This window comes from Mytilus galloprovincialis, chromosome 9 (genome assembly GCF_965363235.1).
Source record: "Mytilus galloprovincialis chromosome 9, xbMytGall1.hap1.1, whole genome shotgun sequence".
NCBI lineage: Eukaryota > Metazoa > Mollusca > Bivalvia > Mytilida > Mytilidae > Mytilus > Mytilus galloprovincialis.
Genome location: NC_134846.1, coordinates 1,990,712 through 2,018,243, shown reverse-complemented (window position 1 = coordinate 2,018,243; position 27,532 = coordinate 1,990,712). Strand labels below are relative to the sequence as shown.

At 32.8% G+C, this 27,532-nt stretch overlaps 3 protein-coding genes and 1 long non-coding RNA gene across 6 annotated transcripts; 2 read left to right on the top strand and 2 right to left on the bottom strand.

The window, feature by feature from the left end:
• The first annotated feature begins 2,665 nt into the window (after positions 1-2,665).
• LOC143044225 (uncharacterized) lies at positions 2,666-10,245 on the top strand. 3 transcript variants are annotated; one of them, XM_076216155.1, is made up of 5 exons: positions 2,666-2,825; positions 3,182-3,400; positions 4,613-4,836; positions 6,816-6,993; positions 7,401-10,245. In XM_076216155.1, the coding sequence occupies exons 1-5, from the start codon at positions 2,774-2,776 to the stop codon at positions 10,085-10,087; spliced, it is 3,360 nt and encodes a 1,119-aa protein (XP_076072270.1). In that variant the 5' UTR covers positions 2,666-2,773; the 3' UTR covers positions 10,088-10,245. The 3 variants fall into 3 exon arrangements, with proteins under 3 accessions (XP_076072270.1, XP_076072269.1, XP_076072271.1); XM_076216154.1 differs by having other exon boundaries at positions 3,182-3,406; XM_076216156.1 differs by lacking the exons at positions 2,666-2,825; positions 3,182-3,400; positions 4,613-4,836 and adding an exon at positions 6,451-6,613.
• A 3,516-nt stretch (positions 10,246-13,761) lies between these two features.
• Positions 13,762-15,529, top strand: LOC143046583 (histamine H2 receptor-like). The gene has a single exon (XM_076219739.1). It carries the CDS (start codon positions 13,911-13,913, stop codon positions 14,961-14,963), a length of 1,053 nt encoding a protein of 350 aa, XP_076075854.1. The 5' UTR covers positions 13,762-13,910; the 3' UTR covers positions 14,964-15,529.
• Positions 15,530-19,390: 3,861 nt separating this feature from the next.
• LOC143046582 (uncharacterized) lies at positions 19,391-21,803 on the bottom strand. Its single transcript, XM_076219738.1, has 3 exons — positions 21,667-21,803; positions 20,939-21,010; positions 19,391-19,925 (listed from the first exon to the last, which is right to left on the bottom strand). The coding sequence occupies exons 1-3, from the start codon at positions 21,674-21,676 to the stop codon at positions 19,450-19,452; spliced, it is 558 nt and encodes a 185-aa protein (XP_076075853.1). The 5' UTR covers positions 21,677-21,803; the 3' UTR covers positions 19,391-19,449.
• Positions 21,804-23,831: 2,028 nt separating this feature from the next.
• Positions 23,832-27,288, bottom strand: LOC143046581 (uncharacterized). The gene is made up of 3 exons (XR_012969164.1): positions 27,054-27,288; positions 25,744-25,815; positions 23,832-24,070 (listed from the first exon to the last, which is right to left on the bottom strand). It is a non-coding gene; the product is annotated as an uncharacterized LOC143046581 (long non-coding RNA).
• Positions 27,289-27,532: the final 244 nt, after the last annotated feature.

Here is a 27,532-nt window from a genome sequence, read left to right as displayed (position 1 = left end):
TATGACAGTCTCATCAAAGTCTGTCATATTTACAACGATGCGTGATTAAAACAGACATAATAGGTAAAATTTTCAAAATATGGGTACAGCAGTCAAATATTAATACTAAAAAGTACTAATATTGATATAAGAAAAACACTGCTATGATATTTTAAAAGTATCGCATTGATATTAGAAATAATAGCATTTGTATATTTATGTACATGTATATAAGAAAACCACAGCACTTCAAATTTTACACGGACATAAACTTTAGCTTATAACTAACTTCTGAATGTATATTTAGACTCAATTGTTGTTTATATTTGAACAATAAGTTTTAAAGTTAATATTTTCTTAATTTTACGTTGCCAAAAACAACATTTCCCGCATGGAATGTCTGCATATTTACAATTGATATTAGACAATATCGCTATGTGATATAAGAAAAGTTTTTATCGATACGCTTCTTCCATAGACTGCATTGTCTACATCTACAGTTGAGCACGACTACGATAGGTAAGATGTGAGGGGTCATCTCAAAAATAAAAATTGAAAATAATAGTTTCGATCACTATTGATTTTATTGCGGGAAATTTACTTGAATAGCAATGTTACAACTTTTCAACAGAGTTCAAATGACATGCATTTTTTTTTATGTGTTAGAATGAAGAAGAAGAAAAAGATTAATTCACGGTGAACAAAAAGTTTTAAATTAAAGAAAATTATAAAAAACAGCGGTCTCTGATCGACTTAAAAGGAATCAAATATAATGGAGAAATCATAATGTCAAAATATCAGATAATTTACTAAAACTTCTACCGTGTCAAGGACGTACAAATTACCAACATTTTGAGTATTTGGTTCAGGCGCATATAAAACATGTGTCGAGGTTTAACTAGTCGAATTAGATCCAAAACCTGCCTTGTGTATGAAATAGAACAACAATTTCTGATCCATTGACAACCAAAAAAAATATAGCAATGACAGTGTAACATATGAAACCAAAGATATTTGATCAACACGGACCCAATTTAAACTTCACTGTTAAGAAATTCCCGCTTCTTGTAAGAAACCCAGAGGTCATTTCCGAGAACTGGGGAATGATTCTACGATAAAGTGACAACGTATGTTGTTTTTCGGGACACGTAAAAATGTATCGGTCAATCAGTTCTTGAGGACGACCATATAACTAGACGAGGGATAACCTAAGTCATTTGAATCCCTGTTTAGCACTGTCCAAAAAGAATTTGCAATGACAACAAACTCTTCATTAAATAACGTGTTGAAGCATAAATTCCATACGCAGATATGAAATGCTTAAATGATTTAAGACCGGAAAGAGAAGTCAATACCCCCCCCCCCCCAAAAAAAAATTATCAAGGAAATATATCAGCGTTAACAATGAAGCGGCGAAGTGTCCCTCGTTGATAAAAAATGCGATGTGATATTTTCCTTTGACCTTTCAAAACAATATGTTTTACACCCCACCCCACCCACCCCGAAATTGAATATGTTCATCGGGTAAAGTTGAGATCGGTTGGAAAACACCAGCTCGACCGTTTTTACAAGTGTGTAACAGTCAGACGATTTAAAGACGGATCGACGTATACGTATCGAAGGATAAATTAAGTCAAGTTGGTCCCGATGGAAATATTGTATAATGCATTTTATTTTAATTGAGATCGGGGTAAATTCATTATTGTAAACAAATCTGGTCGATACGTATACGTCGACCCGTGCACGTATCCTGATACGTGAATAATGCAAATGCTCTATTATTTGCATTATTCACGTATCAGGAAACGTGCACGGATCGACGTATACGGATCGAACAGATTTGTTTACAATAATGATTATTATATAATATATTCATCGGGACCAACTTGACTTAATTTATCTTTTCCTCATATACGTGTTACCTATACGATACGTCGATACGGATACGTCAGCAAATACTTGATTAATGCAAATGCTCTACTAGAGCATTTGCATTAATCAAGTATTTGCTGGCGTATCCGTATCGACGTATCGTATAACACGTATATGAGGAAAGGATAAATTAAGTCAAGTTGGTCCCGATGAAAATATTATATAATGCATTTTATTTTAATTGAGATCGGGGTAAAATCATTATTGTAAACAAATCTGGTCGATACGTATACGTCGATCCGTGCACGTATCTAGATACCAATCGTAACTACTCGGCCATTCTCGCTACGCAGTACAATAGCCTCGTATGCACTACGGAGAAATTCTTCTTAAATTGATGGCCGGAATTGTAGTGATCCGCGACACAAAGAAGTTCTATCCTCCAGGTGGCGCTATAATTTGGTTACATATCACAGAGTAATCAAGAACTTTAACTCTGCCAAATATTTTGGCGCGAAAGAAGGAGCAAAGTAAATAAGTAATGGTAAAAAATTTGTACCATTCCAGTCGAAAAAATATAAAATTCAATCGGATCGGAAAATTTTCCGGACAGGAGCAAGTTAAATCAGTAGTGGTAAAAAAAATGTACCAGTCCAGTCGAAAAAATATAATTTTGAATCGAATCGGAAAATTTTCCGGACAATGATTCCTCCGCCTAATGCATACGAGGTTATTTCTTCGTGCAACCAGAAAGGCCGAGTTGTTCCGATTGATCTAGATACGTGAATTATGCAAATGCTCTAATAATGAGTGACAACCGAAACTTGCTTAACAGCATAAGGAAATTTTACCTTGACCTATGTGTAATAAAACCTATAAGTGGTTGTTAAAAGTTGATGCGTAATATAAGTTTGTTGTTCGGATGTGTTCACATCAATTTTATAATAACAATTACATCGACTTGTTCAGATCAGGTAATTTTATGTATATTTTCAATATTTTCAAAATCATTATTCAAATAATCAGAAAAATAAAGTGACAGCTGAGTCAAATTAGCAAACAAATATTCAGTAAGTACAAACAAATATTCAGTCAGGACAAATTAATATTCAGTAAGGGCAAATAAATATTCAGTCAGGACAAAACAAATATTCAGTCAGGACAAACAAACATTCAGTCAGGACAACATTTAATGTCATTTGAAACGAAATTTTGATTTAAAAAAAAATGATTAAAGTATAAATAGAAATCAAGGAATTCTGTTCTCTCCATTGAATATGTTGTTTTGTTTCTTATACAATATTGATTTATTTCTAAATTTACATTACAGTTTTTCTAACCATGGCGACAGAACTGCTACCCGAAGAGATAAATAACTTAAGACTTTCTGCTCTCTTACTGAAAACTGGTCCTAGAGCTGTTCGCGTTTTGTTTGACCGATTTTTCCCTCCTGGAGGATTACAAACAGTTTTAAACATGGAAAAAATTTCTCTCGAAAAGTTAAAGAAAAAGAGAGTGATTAACCAAGCACAATGGAATCTCCTATACGGTACAAGTGAGTTAAGGAATTCAAAGTAGAAAATATTTTTTTTTTTTCATTCACTTTTATGAATTTGAACATACATGTAATAGCAAACAATGTGTAATTATAAGAGAATAAAGGCGTGTTGAAAATGATTTAAACAAGTGAAATTGATAAGTTGTTTTATAACTGTGTACTTCAGTTTACTATTAAGGTAGTTAATTTAGCACACAATATGATGTATATGTACATATACAGTAGACACCACTATTGTTGACTTAAATTATCATTGAATACAGATATGGTAAACATTGAAAATTAACAGTTCACAAAAGTTTAATTTTTCGACATACTATGGATTTTCTTCCCCAGCAAACGATTACCTTAATTAGCTGTATTTGGCAAACCATTCGGAAATGTCGGTTCCAAATTATCTTTAACTTCGATCTTAAGGGTTTTTTTTCGAACTGCGTCACTGACATTGACTGATGGATCTTGCAGACGAAATACGAGAATGGCGTACAAAAGTGGAAGCCTGGCATTTATGATAGGTTAATATAATTTAAGGAAATGAGTTTTATTCTTCTCAAAATGCAGTGTATCACCTAATAAGTTATAAAGTACGGGAACAGCAAAATCACAAAAAATACCAAACTCCGTGGAAAATTTGAAAAGGAAAGTCCATAATCAAATGTCAAAATCAAAAGCTCAAACACATCAGACGAGGCAAGGCATTATCGTATGTAGAAAATGGTGATTTAAACCTGGTTTTATAGCTAGCTTAACCTCTCACTTGTATGACAGTCGCATAAAATTCCTTCGTACGTCCTACTTTTTTTGCTACATATTTCGTTTAGCATAGGTTACATGTTGCTTGTCTAGGACCAATTTTGTTTGAAAAAAACCCGTTATTGTTTTAAACACCTCGGAGATTGTACAAACCAAATTTGTTTCATTTAGTAAACTTTGTGGTGTGTCATTGTTTGAATTAGCTGAAAAGAATAACGAAAAGGACACCCTGAAATCAATGTATCTTTCTAAGTTACGAAATTAGTTTAAACATATTTATTTATAGTGGATTGGGAAACAAGTTTTTCAACTTATATTAATCCCTTTTCACAGTTACGAAATATACTGTACATATGGTAGCGCAGCTACTTAGAATAAATTTAGTTGTCTGAATAGAGGTCATTTATTAGTTTAATATGTTATAGATATATATGAATGCTATATTTTCAGGGACTTCTCAAATAACTTCAAGCGAGTTCGACATAACACTTATGGCATGTTTACTGAGGAATTTAACATCTTTGTCTATTAAAGACACGATGCCAAGTAAGACTGACACGTCTCCTGGTGCTGACATTTCTAGAATTAAACATTTCAGAAATCAGATTGCGCATTCTGAAGATGGAAAAATATCGCAACAAGATTTCAATGAAACTTGGGATAATCTTTCGAAGGTAAGTTCTTCTTGTCATAGTTATGTTTCTTTGTGTAAAACAGACCTACGATAAAATCACTATTTTGTAAAAGAATCACCAGTTTTACCATTTGGCCAGTTAGTAATATTTTGGTATTATAATTTATTTGCCGTAGCAAAATTTCTAGTTTTCATTCTTTTTAATTTTGCTAAAAATATATTTTATTCAATAGATATCTTGCAGTTTTCACAGAGCCTATTTTCAGTAATTTTCTTTCAACTGAAATAATGATTTCTATATATCAAATTATTCTCCCTTGGTAAATAATCTCATCGCAGATACAATGAATTTGTATAAAAGACGTGAGTTTCGTCTTCAAAAAACCCATTTATTATGCTCTAATCAAACACGATAAATAGACCAAATAAGATATGAAGTTGAAGAGCATTGATACACAATGCATTTGTGTATTTATTTAATACGTTTAAGCAGCATGTGGTTTTGTGATTAATTATGATATAATCAAACATCCAAGTACGAGAGGTCATGTGTTCGACCAACGACTGTGTCCAATCCAAGACTTCAAAATTAGTATTGCTGCTTCTCTATCCGCTAAGCACAAGTATTTAGGAGTAAGATCAAATATTTGTCGTATCTGAGTTCTGTAAGGGTAGGATAACATAGGTCTCTTTGGGCTGCTACCGTGCAAACAACTATTTATATATATATATATATATATATATATATATATATATATATACTAGAACACATCCGTGATATCGCGGGTCCGTGACTGAATTAAAGTATATAACTATGCGCAAGCCTTATTTTAGTATTAGTATTGTCATCTGATAAAGTCATGCCGATTATAAGATACACAGTTTTCTCTGCTTTCAAATCTTTCTGTTTGAACCCGTCGAACTGGAACTTATCAATTGGTAATATTAATTATTCAATTATTTGGAAAACAAAATGTCCTGGAATGGAGTATTTTTTAATCAACAGCATTGTCCTATATTAGTTATAAATAAAGTTGAATTCTTTGATTCACTGTTTTACGCCATGCACGCTAACAAATTGAAAACTGTACCTATACGCCTTATCTTTAGTCCTGATTTTTAGTATTCGTATTGTTATCTTAGAAAGTCTTACTGATTAAATGATTAAATTTAGTAGTGTCAACCCTGTGATTATACCCGTGTATATAGCATATTAATCCTAAATACACCGTTTGGTGGTGCGCCAGTCAGATGCGGAACGTACAGATAAGGTAATAGGTAACAGGTGAATATACTATTGGTATCGGTATCGGACTCGACCCGGAACTTCTTAATTATTGGCAATATTAATTACGTGGAAAACAAAAGGGCCTGGAGTGGTGTAATTTTTAATCTACACCTTTGTACTATATTAGTTATATATAAAGTTGAATTCTTTGATTCGTCGTTTTTACGTGATGACGGCTGACAAATCGGACCTCGTAATTTTAGTATTATAGATATATTACAAATGTGGTACAGGCGGTCAGTCTGATACAAATTATAATTTATATTTATTTAACATAACCATGTTCCACTGTGCCTTAAAATAAAGGCACCAGTAGTATACCGATGTTCAAATACCATGATTCGATTGAGAGAAAACAAATCCGCATTACAAACTAAAACCGAGGGAAACACTATAAGAGGAAAACAAAGGAACTACAGGAACACTGAAGTGCAAGGAACACAAACGTCAACAAACATAGACACGAACTCTTTGATAACAACTGTCACCAGATTCATGAATTGGTACAGGACAGTATAAGAAACAAATGGTGGGTTGAGCTTGGTTTAATAGCTAGCCAAACCGCCCGCTTTATGACAATATTAAAAGTTATCTTTATTATCTTGACAATTAAAATCAATTTGATCCATTTAAGGCATATTATATCATATTTCAGTCATTCAGAGTCTCACCAAAATTGGACATTGAATATAAAAGTCATTATTTATCATCAAGTTTAATCATATTTTCAGGCTATTGTTCGTTTAGGTGGTCAGCCATTCGTTCAAGAATGCTGTGATATCAAAGTAGCCAGTCTCAACCAACATGATAAAGAGTTGTTACTGGAAATACGACAGAATACTCAAGAAGTACAAAACCTTAATGAAGTTGTAAACAGTCTGAAAAACCCAATTCCGGTCAACGTTAAAGGTAGAATTAAAAAAAAATCCATTAAGCATTATTTCATTGATACGTTTATAGACGATATTTCGTCGCATTATTTTTTATGTACTTCTCAGGAAGTTTTAGATATTATTGATTCGATTAGACTTATTTCCGGTGGTTTTACACAGTGTTATGAAGATTGAACATTTTTTTTTTTTTTTAAGTTCACAATGAGTGTTGCTATACTGGTAGCCTTAATACTAAATAGTAAATATATTGTTCCTCGTGGACTTCTTTCATTATGATAGAAAAATATGTTATAAAAAAGTTTCGTAACAGTTAAACCCTTTGTCAATGTTTCTCTCAAGCTATTTTGTTTTTTTCAATTACATTTTGTGTATCTAATTACACTGCAGTTTAATTGATATTATCAATACATATTTATTTTTCAGAAATAATGAAGTTGAAAGTAGAAACATGGAAGACAGAAAATAAATTATTCGTCGAAACAAAGGCTGCAAAATTTCTATTTGGTGCAATAAGTGAGAATAGCATTGTTACTGTAATTGGAAACCCCGGAATTGGAAAATCATCTTTGATTCATCACGTAGCTATCTGTCTACATCAAGGGGAAAATTGCGAAATAGTACCCGTTCATTTTCCCCTAGATATTATGAATTACAACAACCCGGATCAAAGTCAGGTGTTTATTATCGATGATGTATGCGGTAAATACTCTTTGAGTACTCAGCTTGCTGAGTCGTGGGAAATATACAAGGACGATATTGAAAATATCTTACGAGCTCGTCACACCAAAATACTGGTGTCATGCAGAACAAACATATTTAGAACTCAAGGTTTTAAGAAATTAAAGCTGTTGACATCATCTGTATGTGATTTGTCGTCTTCAAATCTTGCATTGTCAACCGAAGATTTAGGTAAGATAGCAAGCGTGTATTTGTCAAAACCCGAGGCAGATGTCGTTAAAGGCATTTTACCTTCTTTACGTTATGACTTCTTCCCTCTTTTGTGTAAGTTATATCCCGAACATCGACAGCATGACATTAAAGACTTTTTCACTAGGCCCGTTCGTGCAATAGAAGAAAACTTAACACAGTTACAATTACAAAATGACAAAATGTCATTTTGTTCTTTAGCACTTCTGGTCCTTTTCAATAACGCCATTGAAGACGAGTGGCTGTCCTCAATCGTATCCGATGAAGATAAACAACTTCTACAGCTTTTATTTGAGGAATGTGAGATAAATTGCGTGCCGTCAAGAAAGACATTAAAACGTCAACTGGAAATGTTTTTAGGGTCATACGTCACACACGATGACAACAAGTATAAAGCACTACACGATAAATTATTTGATATATTAGCTGTCTTTGTTGGTACTGAGCTGTTTGATTTAATACTCCAATATGGTAATATAGAGTTTGTATCTGAACGTTATCAGTTTGAATCCCTAGAAGCAGATAACAACGGATGTTATATACCAGTTCCCATAGAGAAAGAGTGCGAGTACTTTAAAAGGATACTTCGACATGTTGACAAGGCATTCGATAACAGACAGCTTGCGTTCGAAATCTATCGAAAGAAATTTACTTCATATTGTTATACCAACAAGTTAGACATCGTGAAAAGACTACGACAGTTCGATGAATCAGATACAAGATCCCCTTTAGTTATAGCTGTCACTTCCGGTTATGACGAAATTGTAAAAATGTTGATAGACTTTAAAATGAATGTTAACATCCAGGATGTGATTGGTCGCAGTATGGTCAGTATAGCAATCGAAAATGAATACACGTCAACATTATCGATCTTGCTTAAGGCAAAAGCCGATGCAAATATTGCCGATCAGCAAGGATTTACCCCTTTATGCGTTGCTGCCGGAATGGGGAAAACAGCTCTTTGCCAGATGTTGTTATCGTATGGTGCTGACCCAAATAAACGTAGTCTTGCAGGAGTATTCCCACTATATTGGGCATCATATAATAGGTTTCCTGATGTGGTAAAAGTGTTATGCAACTTCAATGCAGACGTAAATTTACAAAACAATAATGGTTGGACTTCACTGTATGTTGCTTGTCGAAATGGAAGCACTGACATTGTTGATCTTTTACTTCAACAGAACGCGGATCCAAATATTTTGCAAAAGAACTTTGGTGTCTCTCCACTATTTGAAGCCGTTTCACGTGGACAGTTAGGAATTGTCAAGATGCTCCTTGACCATCATGCAAACTTTAAAGAGTTACTAAATGGACGTTATTGTCTTTGTGAGGCAGTAGAAAGAGGTCACACAGATGTCGTTCGAGTTTTATTAGACTACGGTTCGGATCCAAACGTTAATGACCAAGATGACAACTATCCTTTACTACTGGCTACCTCCATAAATAACTTCGATATAACGAGCGTTTTAGTTAGATTTGGAGCGAACATCAACCAGTGCAGTAAACACTTGCACACTCCTTTGTCAATTGCTTCATATTTTGGTCGTATTTCTTTAGTGAATTATTTACTTGAAAATGGTGCTGATATCAGCAGTGTTAATGATAACAATGAAACAGCATTGAATATAGCAGTCAGAAGTACTAATCCAAAGGTTGTTGAATTATTACTTACACATAAATCCGATCCAAACGTTTGTAATATCCATGGAAATTCTTGCCTTTCTGAAGCAGCCTTCTATGGAAGAGAAGATTCTGTGAAGATTTTAATAAAGAACAAAGCCGAAATCAATTCTTCAAACAAGTTAGGAGAAACACCATTATTTCGTGCAGGACGTGCAGGAAACTTTAAAGTTGTAGAAACTTTGCTTCTTAATAATGCTGACGTAAACAAATATGACAACGAAGGTAATTCCGCGTTGTCTGAAGCATCATTCTATGGATATTTTGAAATTGTTTTATTGCTTTTAGAACATAATGCAGACCCTAATAGTGCAAACACCATTGGTAGCGGTGCATTACATCGAGCTGCTGGTTCTGGTAAATGTGAAATTGTCGAGGCATTATTAAATTTTGGTGCAGATCCTTCAATATGTAATAGTTTAGGATTAACACCATTAGATATTGCCTCTGTATGTGAGCATCACGATATATATGATACTATCTTGCACTTTGAAAGTTTCTAAAACTAATTAAATCATACAGAGTGTGACTGTGTTATTATCGAAATGTCATATTGTAAGATATGACGTTTAAAGCAATATTTCAAGAGGGGGAAAAGGTTAACAGAGGAATACGTTTACAAAAAAGTTGTAAACTGCCACAAATAAAGGAAATATTAGTATATCGCTGTTCAATAGTCATAATTCGATTAAGCACAACAAATCTGGGTAAAAAAAATAAAACCAAGAGAAAGACATCAAATATAAAAGGAAACCAATGGAACAACAGAAAAACTGAACTACAACAAAAGCAAACGCTACCATGCACAGAAACGGACTGTAGATTACAACTGACTTAATTGGTACCGGCCGTTTAAAAAGAATGGTCGTTTGGACCTGGTTTTATGGCTAGCCAAACCTCCCGCTTATATGAAAATGTTAAAATAAATACTTCTAAAATGACAACACTTCGTAAAAGGAATACAGTAAAAACAAACGCAAGAACAATGAGTACAATAAAATATATAAATGAATTATATAATAGTGCACTAAAACGTTTAAACCTCAGAATAACAATGGACACCTCCCAATAATTTACATAACACAAGAATACCACAAACAAAAAATAAACTGCGCGTCACATTAATAGATCAATGTCATAAAACTTTTTTTTTGTGACGTTTATATTTTCACAGGTAAATGTCTCTGCTTAAAATAGATTTAGAAACATAAAACCCCACACAATATTGGATAACTGTTTCTGCACTCAACGTATCGGCAATGTTTTGAAAGGATCTTGTTTGCCTATTTGAAAGGGGGTTGTTATAGCAACCTTCATTTCTGTATTCTCAAGCTATAATGGGAATTTTCCTAAAAACGTTTATTCTGTATTCTCAAACTATAATGGGAATTTTCCTAAAAACGTTTATTATTTTAAACTCATAAAAACGATTTTACTATTATATTTTTCTGTAATTTAACTCTTACTTTGTTCTGAGCTTATCAGATTTAACGTATCACTCATTCATGTAAAATTTTGTAATGAAAATCTTTAACAAAATCTTTTTCAAATAAGAATAGACATTTTTTGTATCTTTTGATATCATCAATAACACTATATCTATATAATAATGATATTTCTTGAAAAGTATTTACTAAAACTAAGAATTTTGCAATAATGAAGTATTTTTATCTATCTTTTATTTTGTGTCAACACATCTCTTTATCGTTGGAGAACGAACACATAATTATGTTCTTTCGTTTTCCTTGAATTTCAAAGTAGTTCGAACCTAAGAACTTAGTTTTAAAATTCTTTCGTTTGTCCTTGACGGAGACCAAACCTACGAGGCTCAGCTTAGTTTTAGAATTCTTCATTTGACCTGGAAGGAGATTGAACCTTAGAGCTTAGTTTTAAAATTATTTGGTTTAAACCGGAAGGAGATTGAACCATAGACCTAATTTCATTTGTTTAAATTCCCTTCGTTTGACTTTGAAAGATATCGAACTTACGACCTACGTTTTAAAATTCTTAAGTTTGACATGGAAGGAGATCGAACGCAAAATTTCCCCATTTCAAGTAAGACCAAGCAAGCAGATACGAAAATAAAAACCATGATTGTATACTTTGTAAATAGTACTTACTATATAGAAGTGGTATAATTATATATTAGATTACTATCTACAACAATATAATTCATCTAACAGTAATGTATGGTTGCATCTCAATCTCAATAGTTTCCTTAAAGCTATTAGATTTTATATCTTCGCAGTAGTCCATTAGATGATTAAACATTTCATTCTTGTCAATTACACTTCCATTATAACTGCATATATCGTGCATTTATGAAAATAAGTTTCGTTTGAACAGACTAACGCTTTGCTATCCATTCTTTGGTGTGTTTGATTTTGCCATTTGATTACGAACTTTCTGTTTTGAATTTTCCTCGGAGTTCAGTATTTTAGTGATTTGTACCAGCAAAAGAAACAATACGAATAACAAAAAAAGTGTTTCCGACATAAAAAAAAAAAAAAAAGAATTACTCAGACACCAGTTTTTTTTTTATGTACACGATGTAACAGCAATATATATTTGACTTTTAATAATTTAGAGCTTCAGATTCTAAAGCGGCAAATTCTTAAATTCAAATATTATATGTTTTATTAGATTGTTTTTACGATATGTTTAATCATGAACCATTAATCTTTAGAGTCTTATCAAGAATCGGGACTTATCTCAAAAGCTTTGGAAAGTTAAACTCCATAAGTTCTCCATAACCCATCACGTGTTCAAGCAAGGATAAATTTTGATGATAATTCGCCTTCAATTGAGGAAAATAGCATAATATCTGTTGTAATCCGATACACAAATATTCCAACCAAATAATGGCAACGTTAGTAAACATTTCGAGAGATCACAACAAATTGACCATTAGAAATCCGTTTTTCAGTAGCTATATTGAAAGCTACAGCCCATGACAAGGCAATGGCGTTATACCAAGACAGCTCGGGAATATGGTATCAACTAAGAGATCTTCGGTTAAGATATCACTTCAATAGGAAAAGTTCATTTTGATAGTGTTATTCTGATTAATACTCGGATTCTTCAATTAGATGTTTTAACTCCTTGAGGGTATCACCAGCTTAATATCTGAATATGTAATTAACTCCGCTTTTATAAAGTTGTCAAATTCTTCAACACCTGTTAATTCCGTCGTCCTGAGAGCTGATAAAGTTGATGACCTTTTCACTTATCCAATCATCTACTGAAATTATTTGCCAAACGCTGATTTTTTAAAACAATAGGTCGAGAAAGCATTATATAGCGTAAGAATTAAAATCTCGAAAAAAAAGTCTGTGCGGTGCCGATGAATATTTCGTCCGCGAAAATGCCAATAGCTCACCAACCCCTTCCCAAATTTAAAATTGTGAACCTCTTAAGTCTAAAATGAACAAGCCGATTAGCCTTTGTTACACCTCTTTTGTATACTATATGCACATCATATGTTAGTAATTGAGATTCTAGATAAAATAAAATTCTATAAAATGTGGCAAATGATATTTGCAATAAACTAAATACAGCTTTTGCTTGGTCGATACTGCTTTTCCAAAATTTTTGTTTCGAGTTTTTTCCGGAAAAACTCTTGTCACGCGCACTGCAATTGTTATCAAATATTTTTTTTATAGAGGGTCCGGATAGGATTTAAAGAATAGAAAATAATAAACAAAATAAATTAAGAAAAGACACGAATTGGACAAACTTAAAAAATGATGTGGTGTTAAAATATAACGAAAGTGGGATAATTAACAAATAAAAAAAGAATGGTTAAAATGTGCAGAAAGAACAAAGGAATACAGAAATTAATATTTCGTTATTCGATAACCTCATACTACTATAGAATAAGACTTAAATGACATTTCCGTTGTATTTTTAAATGCCAACTTTCCTTTAGGATACGCAATATACCGAAATCAATAACCTGAAATATATATAACTAAGTCTTAATCACATCGGACGAAAACTCTATCAATAACAATATGACGCATATGACTTGAAAGTAATTATCCTATATGATAAAAAAATGCCTTAAGGTTCTTTATTTTAATATAAATGCATCTGCCCCAAATACTGATGTTATTGATAAATTGAGAATATAATTACAAACAATACGAAGTGAATAGAAATAATAGAATGATGATCCAATGCGAAAGGATATTATTGTATAGGTTGATTTGAAATGGCTCACTTTAGCGTTTATCAATAGAAATATCAATTTAGAGATGAAGAAAAACTAAGCGAAAGAAAATAATAATACAAATATTGGGAATACTTTCGAATTACTTTTTTTTAATGGCAAATGTTACTTTTGCAACAGCACATGCGTTTAATATTACAACAACGACAGTCACAATGGACAATGGATCTTCTTTGACAACCGAAATATCTAAACCAATAATGCACTGGCGTTTAGAATATATTCATCTGGGACTGGTATTTCTATTCATTGAACTTATAATATTCCTTCCTATAATATTCGGAAACACTCTTATTTTGATAAGTATATTCAAATTCAAGAGGCTGAGAACACGGATTAACATGTTGATTGCCAATTTAGCCACCTCGGACTTGTTAATTGGGACGGTGATGATACCATATGATTTATTTTTCATTTTCAATGCTTCACTGAGACATGATAAATATACCTGCTTGTTACGGTACACATTTGAAACATCGTTTCTTGGCTCTTCGGTTTTGAACCTTCTCGTGATTTCTATTGAAAGGTATCTCGCAATAATGTATCCTTTACAACATGCCAGTCGTGCGACAAGGAGATGGTTGATTTCATTGATGGCATCATCTTGGATTATTTCTATTTTTGTTGCCTGTCTTCCGCTATTGGGCTGGAATTCATGGTATCCTGGAATACCTTGCGACTCAACGTACATAAACCCGAAGAGTTATAAAGGGCTTATTTTCTTATTTTTCATCGGCTCGATCATTGCTAATTTTGTAATGTATGTTAAAGTTGTTAAAATTGCATTTTCACAGATCAATGCAATACAATCAGAAAAGTCTGCTATGACAGAAGACACATTTCGGCACGTGCGTGTAAAGAAAAACAATATTAAGAAAACAAAAATGATGATCTTAGTACTTGGAGTGTTTGCAGTTTGCTGGGGGCCTTATTGTGTCACATTAGTCTTTGAAACTCTCTTCCTTGAACCTAGTGATAATCTTGAAATGGCGAAGAAATGTTTGGCATGCTTTGGATTAATTAACAGTGGACTTAACTGGATTATATTTGGAGTGAAAAATTCCTCTTTCAGAAAAGCTTTTAAGTACATTATTTGTTGTGGAGCAGGACAAAGAGATTCTCTAGTGATTTCAAGCACTGCCAAATAACCAAACGTCCAATCACGATACTTTTATAATGAAGTTCCTGTACGTGAGTGGTGTTCGGATTTAAATGAAATTAGAAAATCTTGTAACTGAGCATTCTCATATTTGATGCAAGATTAATATGCATCAATTGTTTTATCTATAAACATTTATAGTGCCATACTCCAATTCATTCTATCTGTTACAAAGTAAATGATTTCAATATAAAGATTTTAAGATAGGAGTATATAAAACTTAGGTCTTATTGTCACAAAGTAAGTTAACAAATCGACGTGTAATGGAGTAAGGAAAACGCATATTTGTGAGAGCTAAACTCTGTTATTCATTTAGCATCGAATCAAATTGACAATTGAAATGGAAGATAGAAGTGTGTATCCCCCGAAACAGTTTTTTTTTCATTAAGATTGTTAACAGCATCGGCATTTGGTATCTATTAAACAGCTGATTCAGATTCAATATTTTATTTCATCAAACCACATCCCTTTATTTTCATATTAGTAGTAGGTTTGTTGATAACTGTAACCAATAATCCTGTAACTATACACTGGATATTGACGCAAAGAAAGTAACTTAAATAAATCTTAAATAAATACATGTGTTTGTAATTGTATTTATTTCCATGTTTGATATTTCAGTTACACAGGAAACTCCTTTTAAGTGTATTTATACTGTAATCATGGTAATGCGCTAAAATGATATTATAAAGTATGCAAACTATCTAATCATTTGTTCAATTATAAATAAACATAGAGATGTGCATGTTTTGTGTAATTTGTTTGTGTGATGTTTTGGGTTTGTGATTGAATTAAAAGTTGCCTGAGAAAACAGTTAATATTTTCATTTATACATTAAATTTAATCAAAAATAAGTGCACCTGCTCTATCTCAAATGATTTTTACAGTGTAGTGTCCTACAATTGGGACTAATGATACCAAAATTATAGAAAAGTCTACCAGCTTTAACTCAAATTATGGACAATTCTATGTTAAGGGGGTCTTAAATTCAGTTTGACAGTTTCAGACATACTAAATTTTTGACTTTTTTTTAAGTAGACCAAATCGCTATTTAACATAAGATAAAGAATCAGCACCCAAACTTTTTAACATGTAATTTCAATTCGTTACTTAATATTTATGCATAAAATATCATGAAATATATTGGAAAAATGTAATTTGCAAGTTATACACTTTTTACACTAGGTGCTATACGCTCTTAGCAGTCTTTACTAAATTTTTCCATAGATATAAAGATTTGTTTATGAAGTTTGGTTGTACCTGTAGAAAACGTATTTCAAACGGGATAGCACATCCTCATTTTTACAGAATGTTGTTAACCGTACCCGGAAATTTAGAACTGATCCTTGTAAACTTATCGCTCCTTTAAATAAACTTATTCTAAAAGGTTACCAATTCCACACTGTAATAAGATCATTGAATATTGTTTTTATTGGTATAAATATTGATTTTGTGATCAGTAAATTAAAAGCAAACTAAATATTACTAGTATGTTATATACATATACATATTCATGGATCTACAATCTCAAATGAATCTGTCGATACCTGTAACTGGCATTGCACAAGGTCATGTTTTTCTATGACTGTTTATGACGTCTTTACACTAAATCCATTGAATGTTGGATGTGTACGGATTGATAGTTTAGTCTAAGGTTCATGATTTTTTTTAATATTTGTTAGTGGCTTTGATCTAGCTGTCAGATAACTGGGAGTACTCTCATATCTGTTCCTAGTGTCTTTTTGTTGTCGGGATGTACAAGTACCCGGCCACATCCGCTTGTACTTTTGTCCATCTCATGAGTTAAGCCTTTTTCAACTGATTTTTATAGTTTGTTCTTATGTTGTACTGTTATACCACTGTCCCAGATTAGGGGGAAGGTTGGGACCCCGCTAACATGTTTAACCCCGCCACATTATTTATGTATGTGCCTCTCCCAGGAGCCTGTAATTCAGTGGTTGTCGTTTGTTTTTGTGTTACATATTTGTTTTTCGTTCATTTTTTTTATTTGAATAAGGCCGTTTGTTTTTTCGTTTGAATTGTTTTACATTGTCATATCGGGGCCTTTTATAACTGACTATGCGGTATGGGTTTTGCTCATTGTTGAAGGCCGTACTGAGTTTTCAACCTTTAGTTGTTAATGTCATTTTTGGTCTCTTGTGGACAGTTGACTCATTGGCAATCATACCACATCTTCTTTTTTATGCCCCACCTACGATAGTAGAGGGGCATTATGTTTTCTTGTCTGTGCCTCCGTTCGTTCGTTCGTTCGTCCGTCTGTGCGTCCGTTCGCTTCAGGTTAAAGATTTTGGTCAAGGTAGCTTTTGAAGAAGTTGAAGTCCAATCGACTTGAAACTTAGTACACATGTTCCCCATGATATGATCTTTCTAATTTTAATGCCAAATTACAGTTTTTACCCCAATTTCATGGTCAACTGAACATAGAAAATGACAGTGCGAAGTTCAGGTTAAAGTTTTTGGTCAAGGTAGTTTTTGATGAAGTTAAATTAAATCAACTTGAAACTTAGTACACATGTTCCCTACGATATGATTTTTCTAATTTTAATTTCAAATTAAAGTTTTGACCCCAATTTTCACGGTCCACTGAACATAGAAAATGATAGTGCGAGTGGGGCATCTGTGCACTATGGACACATTCTTGTTTATATTAACATCCACTTACAATTTTTTTTTATGTGACATTGTATAATTACACACACAAAAAAAAACAGTAAAATATCGTTTCCACTCGGCCCATAGTGACTGTTCTACAAGTAACAGTTTCTTTAACCACTACCAAAGTACTTATCATTAACATTTGTAATAAAACATACGAAGATAGTTGAATTTACAATTTTTATAGTTTAATAAACTATTTGATGTTTTAGGTAACCTACGAGTTTATGATGGTCCTTTTCATTCTGTTGACAGCTTTGAGTTTTCAACTCTATCCACTACACTTCGACACAATCTTATCAAACAAAAGGGTTCATGTTTAATTAAATTGTTGTTTTATAAATCTGAACCTTACTGCAACTTATTAAAGCCGTCTTCCTTATAGAGAAAGATAAAGCTGGTGGATATACTTACTGGAGGTGTGATGAGACGATTGAAGCTGTCAATGTTCCCCTTGATAGCATTATTTTTCATTTTTGCAATAAAATGTATCGACAGTTTTTATGTATTCCTTTGGGCATCAATTGAACCCCTTTAATAGCAGAGCTTTGTACTGTTATGAATCACAGTTAATGGTCAAACTCAGTATAGACCCATCTAAATTGTGTTTAATTGATAAATTCATCAATATTTATCGTTATTCTTTATGCTGACTATGACATGGGTTTATGCGCATTGTTGAATACCTTGCGATGACCTATAGATGTCAACTGGTATGTCATTTGGTTTCTGGCAGAGAGTTGTTCCATTGGCAATTATACTTTATCTTTTTATACTTATATAGTCGCATTTGTTGCTGTTTTTGTCTGATTTCTTTGAAAGAATTTTCAAATCTTTTAGTCAGTTGTGTTACATGTCTATGTCTGTGATATAAAAATAATGAGATGTGGTACGATTGTAAATGGAACAACTATCAATTAAATCTCAAATGAAGTGAATGTAAGCAATGATAAACAGCCGTACAATCTGAAATAATGAGAATTACCCAAACTGTATTAGTTACAAAAGGTCCCAATATGAAAAATCTGAAACAATTCAACTGTAAAAAATATAGCGGCCTTATCTATAACAAAACTATTTATGAAAAACGCACACGACAGACATGAACCAGTGACAACCACTTGACATCAGGGTCCTGGTCTGTCTTTATTCAGTTTGGGCTGCTGGATCCTAGTTGGTCTCACTCTAACCAATTAGGTTTGTTTGGGTTGCTCACACAATCTTGGTCAATACATGAACTATAACATGTATAAACAATTGTCATACAAGTGAGAAGTTGTATAAGCTAGCTGTAAAACTAGGTTCAACCCACTAATTACTTGAGAAAACACTGTACAAAGTCAGGAATATGATAGTTGTTTTATTCATGTTTTCCGTTGTTGGATATTGCAATTGTTTAACGTTTGCCTCTTCAAAGTTTTTTTTTTTAGATTTCCCCTTTTTGTATTTACCTTGAATATCGGTAAAAACAAAATAATACGTTTAAACTAGAATCTTCACGTAAGAAATTCCCATGTCTGCCATACATTAACAGTACAACTAGACGGAATTTGAAATTAACAAACAAGTCAATATGTAGCTACAACTCCCTGTTAGTAAAATGTCAACAGGTCAAAAAATTCTTGAGATATATTTACGATTGCAGAGTCATTGCTTACCAAGCTGTCGGGTATGATGACAGTAACGGAAACCCTGACACTGTTACTGATTAATTCATCAACTAGTTGATTTATGTATGACTTTTTAAACAACATGAATATTTATTTGAATACACTTACAGGATAACTTATCCCACATTGTTATTTTGAACAGACCACACACAACAGTTCCAGGTTATTGTGGTACGGAGGACACGGTAGAGATCCACAGATGGTACCAGTAGTGTATAGGAGGTTGTGATTGTCGTTGGTTTCACCACCAGGTATGTATTCAGGATTCTTATCTACACAGACGTAGGTGGACGCTTTACATGTGTTGCAGCTAGAAGCTAATAGTCCATTGTACTCAATCTTCCACCCTGTAAAGCACGTTTTTCGCCCTGGAATCATTACTGATGTGGTGCTATTTCTACTGCGACATAAAGCGCAAGGCACGTCCTCTTGTCGTGAGCCAGTACCAAATGTGCTCTCTTCGAATTCTGATCCATATATATTGCTGTTTCCAGGTGCAGTCCTATTACTTAACTCTGGATTATTTGGAAGGCAGAGCATATTTCCTGGACCGCCGAAGCGAGTTGTAGATTTACTGTCGTAGTATATTTGACCAGCTGCATATCCTAAAATAATTTTAAATAATAGTTACACTTGTTTTCTACTTTCCCTTTACCTGACGAATCCCAATATTCGTATGGTTTTGTTGGGTTTTTTTTTTGTTTTTTTTTTGGGGGGGGGGTTACTCTGTATACTAGTATATGGGCGCAGCCATGTCCAATGAAAATGAAAAAAATCAAACCGTTTATGTCTCATAATGACAAAATGTCAAATTTTGTATTTGGTGATTATAAAACACTAGCAACAACTCTTTATGGTGTCCGTAGGTAGACTGAAGGTATTTAATGAATGGCTTTTATTTATTTTGAATTTATTGAACCATAAAATTAATTTTTGACTGTTCACATTGAATAATCCGCGAAGCGGATTATGTTAAATGTGAACAGTCAAAAATTAATTTTATGGTTCAATAAATTCAAAATAAATTATTGCCATTCATTATAAATAAATTTCTATCAAAAATAATGCTCAAAGATATATATTAATACCAATAACAACGTACACAGATGTTTGCGTATGAATACATGTGACGTTAGAGTGGGCGTGTCTCCATAAAAATTGATAACATTGAAAATAAAGCCAATTCTTTTAGCCAATCAAAAGACAGTAAATACACCAAATTTATTTATTAACTAATTAATAAAAGACATGACTAAGTATTGCGATAACTGAATAGGCTTACGTCACAGCAAATGTATGTATAACGGCCTAAATGGCAGTATGTTGTCATCTGCGTTTGCTTGTCAATATTACAAGTCTTAGTTAGTACATGAAGACTTTGAAAGTACATTACAAGTGAAATAGGATACCAGTCTAACATGTTTATATTTGACATTGACGATGATATTTTAGTATGCAGAATTTTGATTCGATATCATGTCATCTTATTTGAAAATAGCTATCTGTTATCAGTACCAATGCATATAGCTTAATAGTTTTTTTCCTGCAAAACATATACTGCTCGATGATAAGCTGTTATGACTGCAATGTTGACCATATGCTGATAAGTTGTATTTACCTGAATAAACAAGTTCTGAGTTTGCTCCATCGCACTGTGTTCTTCCCCAACGGATATAAGAAGAACCGTACTCTAAAAAAATAAAAAAAAAAAATATATGCAGTGTCGAAAATCGGTACTCGGAGTATATATTGTGTATTTCTACAGAAACATTAATGAACTAATCATAGATAAGAGGATTGAAATTTTGTATTTGCCCCAGACGCGCGTTACGCCTACAAAAGACTCATTGGTGACACTCGAATAAAAGAAGTCAAAAAGGCCAAATAAAGTTCGAAATAGAAGAGTATTCAGGACCAAAGATCCTTCAACGTTTTACCAAATACAACCAAGGTTATATATTCCTGTGGTAGAAAAGCCTTAGTATTTCGAAAATGTTATCTTTTGTAAACAGTTAATTTATAATTATGACCATATAAATAATAAATCATATCACACAGAAATGATACTGCAACTACATACACTGTATAGTTTTCAAAAATCATTATATATCCATATAAAACTAGTACTGAAATGTAAAACCAGTTGTTCGGAGAAGTTTCAGAGGTCTCTTCACTTCAAGACACATCTTTCACATGTTTCATTGAAAAATGCAAAATTCCCGTTTCAAATGTCCTTTCTTGTGTCTATTGAGTCTAAAAATGCATAGTTTAGAAAATAAAATTAGGGTGCAGAATTAAAAAAATAGTTCTGCATTACAATTTATAACGTAGTCGAATTAAACGTACCTTGGATCATTGTTAGAGATTGTGTCAATTGTGAAATTTTCGTTTCATGTTGAACATTTCTTGTCTGCTCCGTTTTAAGATCTACTTTAAGTTTAGAAACTTCTCCCTTTAAGGAAGCTGGCTTGTCATGTTTTGGAATTTTGGTCAGATTTTCGGAATCCTCTGGTTTTAATGCCTTAACAAATTTTTCCCGGTGACCCCCATTTTTCTTTTTATAATTCTTTTACATGTATAATGATAAGCTGTCTGTTAAAGTCTTATAAAATTTTGATTATATTTTAATAGTTTTTGAGGACTTAAACTTGTCAATGATAAAGTTATGAAAAATCAAGAGAGAACATTTTCCCGCCAAAATTTCAATGGTTAATATCTCGAAAACAAGCACGGTGACCTATATATATTTTTTGTTCTTTTGATTCCTTTATTAATCCCCTATCAATATAAACTAATGTTTTGAAAAGTTAATTACTTTGAAACTGAGAAGCCAACTCCCTTAAGTTCTTTATTGCAGCTTCTACGTTAGCTAATCTGGTTGCAGCAATAGCTGGATCGTTCAGCAACAAACGTTTATTGATATCGCCAGTGTCATCATTATGTCCTAGCATTATAGTCACAACGACAAATATAGTAAGAACTTGAAATACAGGCATAATTTAGTAGAACAATGTTTGTTCACTTTATCTTTACAAGGTCGAACTTGATAACAATTGCACGTATTGAACTAGATTATAAATTTCGTACCTAACCATACTACGCAACATAAGAAAGGAAAGAAGAATAATAATATTCTGTTCCTACTTCAAGAGGACGAATGTTCAACAATTACAAGTATATCGATGTGTGTTTACGAAGCTTGGCTTTTAGTGAACATAGCATTCACCATCCTCCACATATAAGCCCTTTTGGCAAAAAATTGTGAAGCAAAACAATTCGAGAAACGAACCATTTCTTAACATGGTCCCAATAAACAAAAGATGATGAACCCCTTTACAATTTAGTGATTTAACTTTTGACAATTAATTTGACCTTTTGAAAACATAATCAAAACCGGTACAATTTTTAAATTAGCGGATGACGTTTCTACAGCATAATGTGACAAAGATAAAATTAATAATAAAGCGTATTTAGGTAACAAAAAAAGAAGATGCCGTATGATTTCTAATGAGACTAGATTTCAAAGGTACCAGGATTATAATTTAGTACGCCAGACGCGCGTTTCGTCTACATAAGATTCATCAGTGACGCTCATATCAAAATGTTTGTAAAGCCAAACAAGTATAAAGTTGAAGAGCATTGAGGATTCAAACTTTCAAAAAGTTGTGCCAAATACGGCTAAGGTAATTTATGCCTGAGATAAGAAAATCCTTAGTTTTTCGAAAAATTTAAAGTTTTGTAAACAGGAAATTTATAAAAATGACCACACTATTGATATTCATGTCAACACCGAAATGTTGACTACTGGGCTGGACAACTCTCCACAAGAGACTTAATGGCATACTTTATATATAATGAAAATTTAACACAAAAAGTCCAGAATCAAATAGCAAAATTAAAACGTTCAAACACATCAAACCAACTGTCATATTCCTGAATTGGTACAATCATTTTCTTATGATGAAAATGTTGTATTAAATCAGGTTTTATAGCGAGCTAACTCTTCTACGTGATATGACTTTATCCTATAGGATTTCTTAAAATCCGGTCTTGTTTTTTTAAATCCTATGGGAGAAAAATATCCTACTGGACATGTTTGTCTCAAGATGCCGAACCATGCAAGCTATATCAAAAGAAAATTTCGAATTGTTTTGCACATATTGGGAGGTATATCATTGCTAAGTTGGTTGATTCTACAGTTAAAAAAATGTTGTTCGAATTTGCACTCATGAGAAGTGAAATCCGAGAGACTGTTTTATGTGTATGGCACATGTTTATTTGGAACAAACCACACAATACACAGCTAGATTGTCATTATATGGAGGACAAGGAAGAGTTCCACACTTTGTACCAGTTGCATATAATGATTGGCCGACAGTATTAGCTTTGCCACCTTGAACATACTCTCCGTGTATATCAACACAGATGTAAGATGAAGCTCTATAACCGAAATACCCAGACATTATATACCCTAAATATTCCATTTTCCAACCATTGTAACAAGTCTTTCTTCCTGGAAACATTTCTGTCGAAGATGAACCGGGACTCCTGCAAAAAGCACACGGCACATCTTGACCATCCGAGTCGCTGTGCAAAAAGTTCTCTTCGTATTCTGTTCCGTATAGAAAACTGTTACCCGGTATTGTTCTGTTACTTAACTCTGGATTATTAGGTAGACAAAGAAAGTTGGCTGGTCCACCAAACCTGTCTGAATACTTTGTTGTATCATAGTGCTGTCCAGTGGCAAAACCTACAAAATGTAAACCTTTTAAGCTGCTAAAATGAGTCTGAAGATTAGGCGAGTGTACATAAATGAGGCTGTGAGTTATCTCGTTTAGATAGTTTAACAAAAACAATTTCGGGCCCTTTTATAACTTGCTTTGATGCATTGTTTTTGCTTATTGTCTAAGGCCGTATGATGACCTCCATTTGTTATCGTAAACGTCGTTTGATCTCAAATTGAGAGTTGATAAATTGACAATAATTCAACATCTTTTTATTTCAACTTTCACAATTGTAAAATTTATGTTCATAGTGTTGTTAACCCTATACAATTTACAGTATGCTTACTTTAGATGTTGCTCCTAGCTGAAGAACTAGATGTTTTTTGCTAGTTTGATACGAAATTAAATATTTTTCCAGTCAACTTTGCTATACATGTATTTATGTCTATGATTTCATGTTCAGTTCACATTTTATCAGAATGGAACAAAATGGGGAAAAAAACCTGACCGGTTTACTTTCGACAACACTTAGGTTTAGAAAACTGTTTTGTTTGGTGAGTTGTGTGTTGCTTAGTCTTTATTTTTCTATGTTGTGTCTTGTGACTATTATGTTTCTGTTTTGTCTCTGTTTTTTTAGTCATCATTTGGTCATGGCGTTGTCAGTATTTTTATCTATGTGTTCGAATGTCCCTCAGGTATCTTTTGCCCCATTTATGATACTGACACTAAAAACCGTAAAAAAGCTGCAAGACTCTTGAGAAAAAATATACATAAGATGAAGGCATAACATTTTCTAAAATCTTTAGTCTTGATTCTTCAGTATTTTTCTTGAGATCATTTTCTTGAAATCATTTCCTGTATTTTTATCTAGACTTGTGTTGAAGTCATCAATGGTTCAACTTATTGAAAAAAAAAACATTATTTGTACTCCATTGTTTTTTTCTTTACGGAAATCTTTATCTTAATCCTTTTTTTATCGTCTTTTTTATTGAATGACATATGAATTTAATATATGATGTCCACGGTTGATGTTATGTATCATTGTCAAGAAACTTGCACCTATAGCGGACGATGCTCCGGGGATATTTTTCATAGATATAAGAAGATGTGGTATGAGGGCCAATGAGACAACTCTCCATCCAAGTCACAATTTACAGATTCCTGACTTAGGAAAAGTTCAAACAAATACAGCGGGTTGTACCAACCTTTCACACTTATTTGAAACAATAGTATAACATCACAACATAGAACGAAACACTATGATCAATAAACTCATCATAGATATCAGAACTAAAATTTTACACTTACGCCAGATGCATTGAAATGGCTTAACTCAATCAAAAGACGTATTAACACAAGTGAACATACACTGAACGAATAAAGTTGATTTATGATACAATGTTAAAATAAAATCAATAAAATAAGGGATGAATAAATAAAGGCAACAGTAGCATGAGTAGTATACCGTTGTTAGATGTTAAACAATTTCATAAAAAAACAAATTTTTAAAGCATTTTACTAGTACTATGCTATAATATGAATTACAGTATTGTGTTAAGGGATTGAAGATCGCGCAAAATTTACTTGCTCTGTTTCGATTTATCAGACAAAATCTATGTCAACCAATTGAAGGTTTCATCACTTCAAACTCAGTACTATTATTTCTTAATTTTGAAGAAGTAAAATGTAGAAACTATACCTGAGTAAACAGTTTCTGCATTTGCAGCTGAACAACTCAGTTTTCCCCACTGTATGTAATTTGATCCTTGATCTAAAAAGTTATACATTTTTTTAATAGAAATATATATAGAGGTGTACACTGAAAGTAATAACATCAAAATATTCATTTTTATATCTTTTGTGACATTCACTACAATTATGCAACAAAACCGGAATTTTCGAATAGTTCACACTCAAAACTGATACATGTGAAACTTGTACAACCCAAATTGAAAGATCATCTACAACACAATAGAAAACAATTTCTCTTTTGAAAACAACTATGACCATATGCAGACTGACCAATATATAATTAAGTATTTTTCAGTCGCTCAGTCTATTTTCAGTCTTATCTACCGTGGTCAATGAATTACCGTTCTGACAATTTCCATGTAGTCCATTTAGATCTGATTAGTCTATGTTTAGATATTCAGTCGTTGTATTCATCTGTACACGTTAGCATCATACTTATTGCATGAACAGCTTCTGAACTGTATTGAATTTACTGCAAGCTGATTGTCTGAACAGTAGTAAATTAACGGCAGGGGATCTGTCCGAAAATTGAGTGAACAGCACTAAACACGGCTGAATGATTTATTGTTAAAATTGGAGCAGGAAACAAACAGACATAATTGATTAATGTGACCATAATCGGTATCAAGTATCAAAAACTGTGTAAACATACTTGTGTATTTTCTACAAGAGAAAATGTTTGAACCAAATTAGGAAAATGACAGTTGTTTACATTTCGTTTGATGTTTGTCATTCGATAAGATTCTTTCGGTTTTGAATTTTCTTTAGAATTCGGAATTTTTGTTATTTTACATTTAACAAACATACAACGCAATGGACTAAGAAAATAGATATACTGTTACACACAATACGAGAGATTTAAATATCAGTATTTGACGCTGGGTACCACCTTTAGCTTTGTATCAAAAATGCGACACGTTGTTGATAAGGTATGATATAACAAAATTGTGCTTCACTGTGCAGTATAAGATACATATAATTTTGTTGGAAATGCAAATTTTGCTAGGCATCAACCAAAACTCAATAATTGCAACGAGAGATAGATTTTTATTCAGACAGTATGAATATTTATTTTCATTTTCCGTATACAATTAATTCATACATTTTGTGTGTTGAATATATAATTAAAAGCTGCCTTTGAATATTTTGTCAGGTGCAATTAACGTGAAGTCTTTTATTTTAAACCTCCTACCCCTTCCTAGATTATCAAAATCAACTGTTAACAAAATCATTTTACAGTGTGTTAAAGATACTTACTGAGAGGCATATTGCGTGTTAGTTGAAGTATTGTAGCTTGTTGTTGTTGAAGTGATCGTTCTAAATGTTCAAGCCTATTGTTGATGGCGTCTGGGTCATTAAGTAATAAACGTTTTTTGTCTCCGTCTTGGGAGTCCACACTTTCTTTTTCTCTACCATTACTGAAACAAAACATGAACTGTAAAAGAAAGATCCACGACATTTTAATGCCAAGATTTATCATTTCTGTCGAAATTCGGAAGGTTAAACTTTCTTATCTGAAAGTTATGCAAATACACCGCACAGTGATTTACACATTATTTGCAAACACCATGTGGACGTCAAGCACCGTCTATAACTTGGAAGTGTATGAGAAAATGAAATTTTTCTTGCAACTGGTATAGAATATTTTCGTTATGCATATTGTGTATTTTTTCTCGTATTTAGTCTTTGCAGCAAAAACGAATTTTCTTAATCGTCTATTTTCAGTGACATGCTTT

Bases quoted from the DNA above. Each gene is read 5' to 3' on its own strand.
- LOC143044225 (XM_076216154.1), top strand. From the start codon at position 2,774: ATGTGTTCACATCAATTTTATAATAACAATTACATCGACTTGTTCAGA. The intron at 3,407-4,612 runs GTGAGTTAAGGA...CTATATTTTCAG, and splicing joins GAATCTCCTATACGGTACAA to GGACTTCTCAAATAACTTCA. The intron at 6,994-7,400 runs GTAGAATTAAAA...TTTATTTTTCAG, and splicing joins AATTCCGGTCAACGTTAAAG to AAATAATGAAGTTGAAAGTA.
- LOC143046583 (XM_076219739.1), top strand. From the start codon at position 13,911: ATGGCAAATGTTACTTTTGCAACAGCACATGCGTTTAATATTACAACA.
- LOC143046582 (XM_076219738.1), bottom strand. The intron at 19,926-20,938 runs GTAAATACAACT...AAATTATTTTAG, and splicing joins CTCAGAACTTGTTTATTCAG to GATATGCAGCTGGTCAAATA.